Genomic DNA, 13151 nt, shown 5'->3' with positions numbered 1-13151 from the left:
TGTCCAACCAAAGTTGGCAACCTTATCCCAGCCCTTTGGGTGGAAGGTAACAGGACTATGTATCTAAGAGTGAAACGTAAAAGTGGACTCAAAAACACAAAACTCTTACCTTTTCAACAAAAAAGCATGTGTGCTTCTCTGCTTAGCTATCTTATAACATTCTCAGGATTATAGTATCTCAGAGATTCGATGCTTATGCACTCCATGAAGTATGACCAGGTTTTCCCTGATCATGAGGTGGTATAGCTATAAACGTAACGTGGTTTTATATCTGTCACTTTGTAGGACCACAGGGTGAACTTGAAGTGCAGCAATGAATGGGATGAAAAAATGAAAAAAGAACTTTATTTAAAACTACTCTGTTGTTCTTAGTTCTTTTTAATTAAAACAATTACAATAGGGAGTTATTTTTACCTGGTGTCCACAGAACTATTATTGTAACAAATTTGTTTGAAAGGAGTTGTATACTCATTGAGCTGACTAAGGCTTTTTTAACTAAAGATATCTCATGAATGTGTACACTGAATATTTATCAATATTAGGTTCCATTTTTCCAGCATTTCCATAAACCATGATTTTTTAAAGCAATTGTTTCTTAGTATAAGCCACACGAGAGCTACAGTGAAGCGCATGATCAGTACTCCAACTGTCTGGAGTCTTCATTCCAAAATACAGACCGTGGCAAGCAGTGCGGAAACATATACTTTAAGAAGGAAATCTGCTGTAAGTGAAAATACATTTTTAAGCACAGATTCTTGGAGCAAGATCTGACATTAAATCACTGAATATTCAGGGTACAAAATCCATCTACTCTTTCAGTACACTCCCCCTGCATTTCTGGCCCTCAAAGGCTCTTGGCAGATCCTTTTGCACGGTGCAGCTGGTGAAAGCGAATATACCGGGCATCACCATGGTAACTTTGAGGTCCACCTAGGGTCAGGTCCAGGATTGTGGCCGTCAGGCCGCCAACGATCCACCTGGTGATCTTTTTTCCAAAGTTTTGAAGCCTTTCAAAGTCTTGTAAGGAGGCTGCAAGGGCATCTTACAGAAACTTCCAGGACCACCTAACAACTCTGTTCAGGCACTTAGGCCAATATTGTCAGCCACTTTTGTAGGGTTGCGAACCTTCCAGGATTGACCTGCAGTCTCCAGGAATTGACGTTCAATCTCCAGGACACTGCTGTGTGCAACCCTGGAGAAAAATTGTTGGGACAGTAAAAAATGATTGGGTTTTTTCTCATCTTCTTTGAACATTTTACTTTACCAGATATAAAAAATATTGAAAACAGGGCCGGTGGTGGTGGTGGTGGTGGTAGTGGTGGTGGTGGTGGGTTGGGGGTCGGGGGGGTGGGTAGAGGGGTTGGTGAAAAGGCTCTATGGCTGACAGTCAAGCATCATACAATTGGGTAATGAATCCTTTTGCTTTCTAGTTGGCGTAGGAAAGCAGTGCCTCACAAGGTTGGGTGTGTTGGCTGACTAATGGCAGGAGCGTGGGGGCAAGTCATGTGAAGAAACCTCCTGGGTAACATTTAGATAGAGTTGGTAACCCTACACTTTGTGGCTGAGAGGTGGCATCCCAGATGGAGCCGGGCACAGCATGGACTTGCTTCATGAGCTTTGGTGGGGCTAGAGATGGAGGGCAGAAACAGGCACACAGCTACGCTTAGGTCAAGGTGTGCTTCCCCGCAGAGTCTTGGGGCCTCTGTCTTTAGTCCAGCTGTTTTAAAGTGTTGCTGTTTTGCACTGAAGGAGCTGGATGCCAATTACTAAGAAAGCATGAAAATATGCTTACATTAGCATCTACACTTGCCTGGAATTATTGCTATAGTTTTAGAAAGATGAGTTGGATGTTATCAATACTGGTTGGAAACTAGGCGAACTTAAGTTGTACCAAGTATCATAATCTCACTTACAACACTCAGTCGGATGAAAAAATGAAGCAATTTTTATTTCTTAACCACAGATTGGCAGTATTTTTTAAGCCTTTTCAACAATGGACATTACCTAAAGCAAGCTGCCAATTGTAGGGACATTGAACATTGTAGAGTTTATCGATTCAGTGATTAGTCAGCTTCATGGACCTGAGATTCACAAGATCCAGGAAAAAAAATGCTGAGAAAAGCACTATGGTATTTAATATAAAAACAGAAAGTGCTGGAAAAGCTCAGGAAAGAGAAACAAAGTTAACATTTCAAATCCAAAATGACACTTTTTTTGATTCTTTCATGGGATGTGGGTATTGCTGGCAAGGCTAACATTTCTGGCCCATCCCTAATTGTCCTTGAACTGAGTGGCTTGCTAGGCCATTTCAAAGAGCAGTTAAGAGTCAGCTATATTGTTGTGCATCTGGAGTCACATGTAGGCCAGACCAGGTAAAGACAAGGGATTTCCTTCCCTAAAGGGACATTAGTGAACCAGATGTTTTTTTAGGACAATCAATGATAGTTTCATAACAAAAACAGAATTACCTGGAAAAACTCAGCAGGTCTGGCAGCATCGGCGGAGAAGAAAAGAGTAGACGTTTCGACAGAACTTGAGTTCGAGTCCAAGAAAGAGTTGAAATATAAGCTGGTTTAAGGTGTGTGTGTGGGGGGCGGAGAGATAGAGAGACAGAGAGAGAGGTGGGGGGGGGTGTGGTTGTAGGGACAAACAAGCAGTGATAGAAGCAGATCATCAAAAGATGTCAACGACAATAGTACAATAGAACACATAGGTGTTAAAGTTAAAGTTGGTGATATTATCTAAACGAATGTGCTAATTAAGAATGGATGGTAGGGCACTCAAGGTATAGCTCTAGTGGGGGGGTTTTTTTTATTATTTTTTTTTATTTTCATGGTCACCATGACTGAAACTAGCTTTCAACCATAGTTTTTTTTCCAGAAGTGCTGAAGAAGTCATAGTGGTCTCGAAACGTTAACTCTGTTTCTCTCTCCACAGATGCTGCCAGACCTGCTGAACTTTTCCAGCATTTTCTGCTTTTATTTCAGATCTCCACCAACTGCAGTTTTATATTCCTTCCACGATGGTATTTGTTATTCGATGCTGTTGACTGTTGCCATTTGCAACTGGTTTATCCAGAATATGCCAAATTTGCTTTTAAGCATCACATCTTGCAATTTGCAGATTGTTTCCATTTAATCACCTTTTTATCCCTCTGTGGGGCTTTCTACCATCAACACTTCATCTATCAAGAAAGATAAAGCTCAGCCACAGTCGATCTTGTCCTGTGATTATGTAAAAATAGATGTGCTTCTGCAAGGGCAGGACTGATCTACTCAATTCTTCCTTGCCAGTGTTCACCCTCCTGCAATGCACTGCTTAATCCATCATTTGGGACCAAGAATCTGTCAAACTTATACGTTGTACAATGAAGGTGGGACACAAAGAGAGGTCACGTACAAAGGCTGAAATTCCAACTGCTCAAAAGACGATCCACGTGAACAGCCCTGGTATATCATCAAAATGCAATGAAAATATTACAAAGGAAAATGTTACACAGAGACAGGCCATTCGGTCCATCTAGTCCGTGTCAGTGCTTACCCTCCAAATGAGCAACTCATTCTGTTCAGCAGGCGACTGCGAACGTGGAAAGAAAGCCAAAGGGGTTAACTGGATGGCACCAAACTTGGGTCAAAAGCCCCTAAAACGTTGTAAGAGCAGGGGAAAGATTGAGAGAAATACCAAAGTTTAGAGGTTTTAAAAAAATGCTACAATGGGAGGCTGCACAATCAGTCCTGATTTTAACGACTGTGAATTGGAGTCACAGATTTAGGAAGAACCCCAGATGAACATTCAGGGGATCAACAGCATTTTTGATAAAATTCAAGAAAACCCGTATTGTAATGCAAATAGATCGTGGGTTAGCGATGAAGGTGCCTTCTCTCATTCTGCAGTGTGAGAAGACCGAGCCCAGATAGGAGGCCATTTTTCAATTCTTACGTGCTCTACTATAATTCTACTTTCAGGCAATAGAACTCACATAGCTCCTATAAATATCATTATCTCTATTTTCTCCGCTTTGTATTCTCATGAGCTGGGAAAACTAAGAGGGATGTGCACTACAAACATCCCCACAGCCTCTGTCTTTAACATGGTGGGAGTGCCTTTAAAGCGCAATCCAGGACAAAACTCTTCAAAATGCACACTTCCTTCCCTAAGTTAAAGCACAGCACCTGTACTTGGTGATTTCTCTGATCATCCAACCATGAACAGTAAACACATTGAGAGACATGGAGTGTGCATCTTCCAAACACTTATCTTCTGGTCTGCTGTGCAGCAAGCTACAAAATAAATTAGTTGCCAAAATATTGCTCTTTCACTTCATTGACAGGGTAAGCCTTCTGAAGTAATAATATTGCTTACCGCAGCAATGCTCTGGTTGAAACTTAGTTCGATGTTGTAAAAGTTGCCGTCATGGTGGACGGGTAGCGATGTCCCTGCCCAGTCCTGATCTTTCAACTTAGACCACCGGAGTGGCTGGCCCCCAAGGCATCTGTACAGAGAAATCCTGAGGGCGAACTGTCCTCTGGGCAATTTATCCTTCACAGCTCGCAGACACTTCAGTTGGATTTGGACATGCTGAGGTGTGCCAGACCATTCAACCTAAGTGGAACACTTAGTGTAAGTACGCTTTTACAGTGCACTGAAGGAAACACCGTTTACATGTGGAGAAACGGAAAACACCAATTGTAAAAAATCACCTTATGCAGTAGAGTGTGCGCCCTGGCACAACAATCTGAAGCATATTCACCTGAGCTCCTTCTCTCTTTATTGCGTCATACACAAGTGAGATAGGAATTTCAGGTGAATACAGAAAGCGTTTATGTTCATATTCCAACAGTAAGATTTGAAAGCCGCTGGGGGAATATTTGGATTAGACCAGGAAATGGGTGCAGGGGGATTACAATGGGCTGTTAACCTACCTGCTCTTTGCCATACAGACAGCATGCAAACTTAGTAGTGCTTGCAACTCTAAATGACAGTGGCGTGAAGCCAGTGTTAAGTGTGCTGTTGAGTGGCTGCACACTTCAGCAGGGGTCCCAAGTTCATACATGGCTCGCACCACTTAGAGCTATCCTGCGCTACTTCAAACCAGCCTGCACCTCCTAAAGGGGAGGTACATTCTGGCTGCAACAGGTACTGGAACTGGATATGGTAGGGTCTCTGAACAGAAAGAACAGTGGGCTGATGCAGGATAGTGGGCATTCACCAGCTTGATGTGCTGAGCAAAGTCACACACCGACCACACATTCTACGAGTAGTAACTTCTGCTGTTGCGGTACATCTCCGCGTTTAGGTGCAGCACCCGCAAAGCCACATGATTAGTCGATGATAGCGTACAACATGGGGAAGCCCACTATCCTGGCAAAGCCATGCGCATGTTCTTTCTGCTTATGCCTGGTCAGAGAGAACACAATGAACTCCCCTCTCCTGACATAAAGAGCTTTTGGATCCAAAAGGGCACCTGTAGCCGAATCTACAGGTGTATGGAGCTCAAGTTTGTGACCATAGTCTTTAGGTTCTAAACCTGATACAAGAACATCATCATACTTCAAAACTTGTATGTGCCATTCTTCCACAAAAAAATAGCTTGGGAAAAAATATTATTTTAAACGTTGGCCTTTTAAATAAAAGTGTTTTCACATAAACTTAAAAAAAAAGACACAGAAATCATAGTTTGTTCAACTGGTAATGAGGTAAGTTTTGATGTTGCTTCCCATAGACTGTAAATAATAAGCAATTCATTAGCCTATGTTGGGAAATGGCTTTGGGCGCTCAGCAAGGATTGTCTGAATGACCTGCCTTCTGTCCAAGGATAGTGAGAGATTAAAAAGAAACAGGGAGAGAGAATCAGGCACACAGTCGGATCCAGAATAGGTAGTTAGGTCTTCAGACAGAAAGCTGTGAGGTCAAGTTTTTCTGAGTTCAGACATTTAGTGAATTTAAGATGCACAAGGACAGTTGGGAGTGACATTGCCCTATGTCAGCAGTAGTTAGGCTTGCAGCTCCACTGGTAAATGAGGCTGCTTGGCAAAACCCACTTTCACCCCTATTCTATCCACGTCAAGTAAGGCACTCCACCAATGTGGGGATGCATAGCACATTCATTATTTTGTAGGAATTTACGAAGATAAGTAGTATTGATTGAACTAAGTGAACCTGATCATTACTATTGTTTTGTTATCTCGAGTCATTGTACAAAACCGTGACAATTCAGTTCTAGCACTGACTCACACCAGGTGATCTTTCTTGAATCGATTGAGGAGGAGCATGTGCAAAACAGATGAACTTTTAGCTCAGATCACAAGTTGGGGTACTGTTGTTGCACCTCTCCCACGGGTAATACTGCCACATGGTTAAGATATTGGGCAGACTCTTCAATGGCAACGACTCACACCGTTATACCAACAGCCCTGTCTAAGGAAAGACCCTGAACTTGTAACAGGCAGGTGGCTTCCCTATAGGAAAACTGCATCCATCGCAACATGTGTTCTTGTAAAACTGGGTCAACATTTCTGCTTTAAACATTGTGTGGCAAACAATATTTACTACGCAACTATATTCTTTCAGAACGTCACGGGCAATTCCTGGGAATTTTTTTTTTAAGCTTTTTTTCCCCTAAAATGTAGCTTTGATTTCCACCTAGCACTAGTTAGTTTAAAGGTTGCAAAGTCATAAATTCTAACAAGAAATATTCTACAAGAATCAACATCCAGCCTCTTTTGTGTGCTTCGATATAATTTTTAAAGCTCTGAGCTGCATGACAATTATTTTCATTCTAATTACAAAATTTTAATTAACAAAAAAAATCCAAATTTAATATTTTGCTCACTGCAACCCAAAATTAACATTATATGAAAAATGGAGGTAATCTTTTTAAAACCTCTAGGCAGGATTACTGGTGCAGGAAGGCTCGGGATATTAAACACATTCTAAATTAAACACCCCCAACAAATTTCATACAGAAATATATTTAGATAATTTTGCATGCCAAAACATATTTTATATTATTGCCAACCACCAACCCCCCCCCCCACCAATGACTTGTCCTAAGTAAGTTTTGAAATTTATAAGTGAAGATCTTGTCTTTTACCGATGAAATTGCTATGCATGGCAGGATTGCCATTGCTTTTCTAGCTATACTGCTTGTTTCAAGTCAGCAAGCCATAAAAAATCTTTATCTCTCTGAAACACAGCAATTTGGAAGATAATCGAATGGTGACTGGGGGGCAGAAATGCCAGTCTGAGGAATTATACCACAATCTCTCTTGCGTTTACAACCTTCCTCAAAGCAAGCTGTCAGCCTGGTAGGAAAGGTTGATAGAAGATTCATTACATCTTCGGGCCTGTCTCATTTGCATGGCGACATAGCTGCTCCTCACTTGCTGAAAGACTTCACTCAGCCCAGCTTCCGATACTGCGTTCAGACGAAGAGTTTTGATGGAAAGCTGCAGGAGGAAACTTGTTGCTTGCCCTTACCTTCCAGCGATGGCCTTGCATACCACTGTATTGGTGTTTGACTTCAGTTAGGTCGCCATACATAGCCATCACTTCACCTCTGCGGCTTTCGAGTGCTTTCAGCAACTGGTTTTCTGCACTGCAATGTAATATATTTTGTGGTCATTTTGCAATGAGTCCATGCTTTCCAGAAAACAATATAAAATAGCATAACATGGTATTTACATTAATTTTCGTTACCTAGCTTTGGGGGGGGTCTCACTCAATGTCTGCAATTAGCATTTTTTAATGAAAAAATATATAATTTTTAAAATTATATTGTTGCGGGAGCATTTATGTATCTCAACATTTCTAACTTAAATTTATTGATCTGCAACCATTAAAAAGGGAAGAAATGCATACATGTAGCACCTGATTTCAGACCTGTTAAGTTTAATGTGAAGTGACTTTTGGGGCGACACATGTTGGCAATTTGTGCACAGCAAGATCCAACACAAACACACACACACACACACACATACACAATAACGCATGCAATGTGTTATTCGAATGACAAGCAGTGTGAGATGTATCCTCAGTTGTAATGTCTCATCATTATTAGCAGATAAATGCCACGCTGGTTTACGGCCAGCATTTTTTGCTCATCAGGGGGCACGTGCCCAGCCCAACCGAATGTAAAATGACGCGCAATGATGTCAGACGAGCACCCTGCCATCATCGCGCAATTGCACGATATTTCGGTCGGTGGTCACGCGAGTGAGTCGGTAGCGTACTCGCCTACAATTAACAGGCCTGTTAAGGCCATTGAAGTACCAATTAAATGAACATTTTCGCTGCCCGTCCAAACTTATATTTGGCGGGTAGGCGAAAAGGCCAAGCAGCGTTTGCATTTTATAGGAAACCTCATCAACGGGCGGGAAGCGGTTTCCAACAGCAGTTAAAAATTAAATAAAAATTTTAAACATTTCATTAATGGCAGAGTCACATGAGGGGATATGTTTTTTTTTAACAGTTTAAAATTCTATGTTTTTAATTTTCAAAAGTCTTCATCTCCCTGAGGCAGCTCTGTGCCTCAGGGAGCTTTCCCTGAGCGCATGTGCGAAGTTCCCCGCTTGCCCTCCTCCCTCCCCACACAGGCATCGCTGAGCTCTGCAGCACGCCTTTCACGCTGGGTGGGCCCTAATTGGCCTGACAGCATGAAATCATGGTCACAGCCTGATTACGGGCGGCAGGCGGCTTCCCAACTGCGTCCGCTCACCCCCACCAAGCCCACCCAACGACGGCAAAATCCTGGCCTATGTGTTCAAGGCCTGAGTGAGAATTGAATGAAAGAAGTCCTGATGCAGAGTGTAGCAAATGAGACAAGCTGACACCTATTCTATGGGAGAACTTTATTTTACTACAATTAAAACATTTTGGAAAATAGAAATGTAACTTTGTATCTCAAAACCGATAGAAAGTTCAACCCTGCAAATCTTAACCTACGTTATGCTGGAGATGTTTTCAATAAATACTCAAGCTTACTAGACAATGCCATTTTTTAAAAAGAAAAACTATGACACACAGTGGGTTTAACTGGGTGGCACTTTCAAAGAGCCAGCACACTGCACAATGGATCGAATGGTCTCCTTCTTTGCTGTACGATTCTGCAATTCACTTCCGCTCACCCAGACCTGCAGCCTGGGCCGGCAGCTTAATTTCAGGGGCAAAATTGAGGGTGTTCGTCAAGGCTGACGTGGAAATTATCTGCCAAGCTGGGGAGGTACCGTCCCTGGCCTGAAGCAAAAGATCAGGCGCATTCCATCACAGGTGGGCAAGCTGCTCTGCCAGGGTGGTGTTCAGATGGCAAAGTTGAAACCAAACCCCTGTAATACTGCCAACACACCTCTGGGCCAAAAAATTAACATCGCCACGATTGTGAAAAGATGTTACACCGCGGCCATTCTTATTAACGAAAGAACACAAGAAATAGGAGCAGGGGGTAAGACATATGGAGCGTCGAGCCTGCTCTGCCATTCAATACAATCACAGCTGATCTTGGGCTTCGACTCCACTTTTCTGCCTGCTCCCCATATCCCTTGATTCCCTGAGAGACTAAAAATCTGTCCATCCCAGCCTTAAATGTATCCAATGTTGGAGAATCCACAATCCTCTGTGGTAGAGAATTCCAAAGATTTACAGCTCTTTGAGTGAAATAATTTCTCCTCATCTCAGTCCTAAATGATCGGCCCTTACCCTGAGACTCTGCCCCAAGTTTTAGATTCCCCGACCAGCGGACACAATCTCCCAGCATCTACCCTATCAAGCCCCTTCAGGATCTTGTATTACACACAGCATAAGAGATTGGTGCAGGAACGATGAAGATGCCAAGAACTAGATCGATCATTTTTTAAAAACTCAAGTTTATCTCTACCACCTCCCATGGAAGCCCATTCTAATAGATATTTAGTGACTTGTTTTCACATTCCCCATCACAGTCTGAGCTCAGTCATTGAATCTGCATGGCCAGGCAGGACAGAGCTGTTTCACTTGCTATGCTGGTTCTCAGTAAATGTTTTATTTTCAGTACATTTGTGGAGTTTCACTTGGAGCTATCGTGCTGGATACCAGCCTTTATTCCTTCAAATGCGGCGTACTTGGCCATTCACTCAGTAGTAGGGGACGTCCATCATCATGTATCTCCCTGGAGGTGAAGGTCATGCAGTAGTTGTAAAGAGTCAGTCAAGAAGCTTCATTCGATGTGCATTCTCAAACATTACTCACAAAGGAATTTATGAGGTTCACGGCCGTGGGGAAAACTAGCGCTGTCAGAATGTCTGTATATTGACAGGAGAAACTATCCATTCATGACTGACCATTTGTGCTTTTTATTGTCCTTCCTTATGACTTTTGATAGCTTTCTTTTCACATCTCTTCAATGCCTCTGGTTCGCACTCTTGTTGTACAAGCACCCTCAACTTTACCGACAAAGGAATTTCATATGGTGGCTCTTGCAGTGGATGGGGTTAGAGTTTGACATGTGGAAGCTTTCCTTTTACTTTGCATGCTTCACACATGCATGCACATGTATGGGTGACATATCAATTAAATGCTCCATGCATGTCCAAACTGAAAGTTTGTTTCTTAGGCACCTGACCAGCAGAATAGGGCAGCTATGTTGGCAGAGCTGGTAACGTACCCAGGAACTCTCTGAAGTGGACTGCCTCAAAATTGATGCCAACGTGAAATCATGCCAAAACTGAGTTGCTCTCCTAAATTTGTAGCAATCATTTTGGTGGAGGCAATTGTTGATGCCTCTGACTTCTGATAGCTGGAGTGAATTTGGCAGTTTCATTCACCATACAATGTTTCAATTCATACGCATCACATTTCAGTTTGACACCTTAACTCTCTTTCTCTCTCTCCACAGATTTTGCTGGACCTGCTGGGTATTTCCGACATTTTCTGTTCTTATTTCACCATCTACCCAATTCACTCAGCTGTGGTTATTGGATCAAACGGCATCCCAAAGAGGAGGCCAGAAGTTGTAACTGTGTAAGGAAAGTGCAGGGCAGGACTTAATTTATACTTAGTGTAAATAAACATTGTGATTCATCTGATAGTTTTCTTACAGATTTTAGTAATAGGATAGGACTAAAAACTGAAAATCCAAATTGGTTGCTGTGCCTCCTACAATAGTGACTACACTTCAAAATGTACCTCATTAGCTATAAAGTGCTTTTAGATGTCCTGAGGTCATGAAAGGTGCTATATGAATGAAAGTCTTTCTTTGCCCCTGAATCGCCTGAGGTGTTGAGTGGAGATCAGGTCCTTGGCCTCATGGGAAGGAATTCAGAGTGAGAATCAACAATGGGTCCATTGTCTGGGCACAGAGATGGAACTGTATACCAGCACGGAATGAAGAACAAGAAGAAGAGAGAAAGAGGAGAGCTATGGTGGAGTACATTGTGAACATGCTTTGGATTATTGCAGACATGGTACCTATGATTCTCCATCAATTGTAACCAATAGAAAGAAACTCTAGATCAGTGTGTTTGCGATTTTCTAAAATACAGCACTTCTCAACAGTGCAGCACTCCTTCAGTACTGCATTGGAGTGTCAGCTTTGACATTTGTGCTCAAGTCCTGGAGGGGACCTGGAACTACAACTTTCTACATTCAAGTAATAAAATCTGGAATTGAAAGCTAGTCTCAGTAATGGTGACCATGAAACTATCATCGATTGTTGTAGAAACTCATCTGGTTCACTAATGTCCCTTAGGGAAGGGAATCTGCCACCCTTACCTGGTCTGGCCTATATTGACTCCAGACCCACAGCAATGTGGTCAACTTTTAACTGCCCCCTGAAATGGCCTAGCAAGCCACTCAGTTCAAGGACAAATGCTGGCCTTGACTGCGATGCCCACATCCTGTGAAAGAATAAATATATTAAAAAACTATTCCTCGCACTTGTGTCAGCCTTTTCCATGAGTTTGATTCTATCCCTTAACTCATTTGTTAACCATGTTTGCTCAACCACACAAGTAGAGCCTTTTGTCTTTTAGCAACAGGTACTGGTATAGTATTGTACCAATTAGTTCTCAGAATACTTCCCACTGTGGGTCTGTCATATTTCCCTTCAGCAGCTAAGTGCAGTTTGCTGCTGTCAATTCTTTTCTCATCCCTTCAAAGTTTGCCTTATATAAATTTTGAACTTTGAGCTATCCCAAGGCTGTGTATGGTGCTTATGGCAAAATGAGGCAAACCCTTTATAGGCAGTGAACTGTTAGAATCTCAAATGCACCACCGGAGAGTGGGGTGGATGCAAATTCAATCGTGACTTTCAAAGGGGAATCGGATTGTCATCTGAAAAGAAAAAGTTTGGAGGGCTACAGGGAAAAGGCAGGGGAATGGGATTGGCTGAATAACTCTTGCACAGAGCCGGCATGAACACAACAGGCTGAATGGCCTCCTGTGTTGTCACCTTTCTGTAGGGAGAATTTTCACATCGCCATGCAGGGGTGGCTGCATGCCCGCCAAACTATCAAAGGCCTCTTAAGGCCATTAATAAACCAATTGAAGTAATTATCAATGCTACCTGTCCAACATTAGGGTTGCTGGGCAGGCGAAGAGCTGAAGCGGCCTTCGCATTTTTCAGGAAACCTCATCTCAAGCGGGATGAGGTTTCCTGAAGGTTTCATCAAATAAATAAATATCTGTTTCACAACTCATAAACATGTCCCAGCTCATGTGACACTGTCACACGAGGGGACATGTCTAAATAATTTTTATCTGTCTTTATTAAAAGTTTTCATTCTGAACTTAATCTCCATGAGCAGTTCCATGCCTCAGGGAGATTGCTGCGCGTGAAAGAGCGCAGGCCCCGGACTCTCCCTCCTTCCCCCGCCCGCAAAGGGAGCGCTGAGCACTGCCGGGCACGTGTCACGCAGGGTGGGCCTTAATTGACCCGCCCACATAAAATGGAGGTGCGCAGCCGATTGCGGGCAGCGATTGGCTCCGTGCCTGCCCACGCCAGCTCCCGAAAATTCTGCCCTATGATTTTATGATTCTATGAAATACGGACATGCATCATGTCTATCTTAAATGGGCAGCCCCTTATTTTTAAACAGCAACCCACTGATTCTCCCAAAAGAGGAAACATCCTTTCCTCACCCACATCCACCCAAGTTCTTTCAAGCAAGTTCTTTCTTTTC

The 13151-nt window shown here is 42.7% G+C and overlaps 1 protein-coding gene across 1 annotated transcript in view; it reads right to left on the bottom strand.

The window, feature by feature from the left end:
- The window catches only part of ofcc1 (orofacial cleft 1 candidate 1), a 333910-nt gene that overhangs the window by 229986 nt on the left and 90773 nt on the right, over positions 1-13151 (bottom strand). Inside the window, exons 10-11 of the mRNA XM_041190069.1 lie at positions 7480-7597; positions 4363-4602 (exon numbers count right to left, since the gene is read on the bottom strand). Coding sequence (XP_041046003.1) covers positions 4363-4602; positions 7480-7597 — 358 coding nt within the window. The remainder of the gene's footprint in view (positions 1-4362; positions 4603-7479; positions 7598-13151) is intronic.

The sequence above is a fragment of the Carcharodon carcharias genome, chromosome 6 (genome assembly GCF_017639515.1).
Source record: "Carcharodon carcharias isolate sCarCar2 chromosome 6, sCarCar2.pri, whole genome shotgun sequence".
Lineage (NCBI taxonomy): Eukaryota > Metazoa > Chordata > Chondrichthyes > Lamniformes > Lamnidae > Carcharodon > Carcharodon carcharias.
Note: the sequence above shows the minus strand (reverse complement) of the source record. Positions and strands in the feature narration are given on the sequence as shown.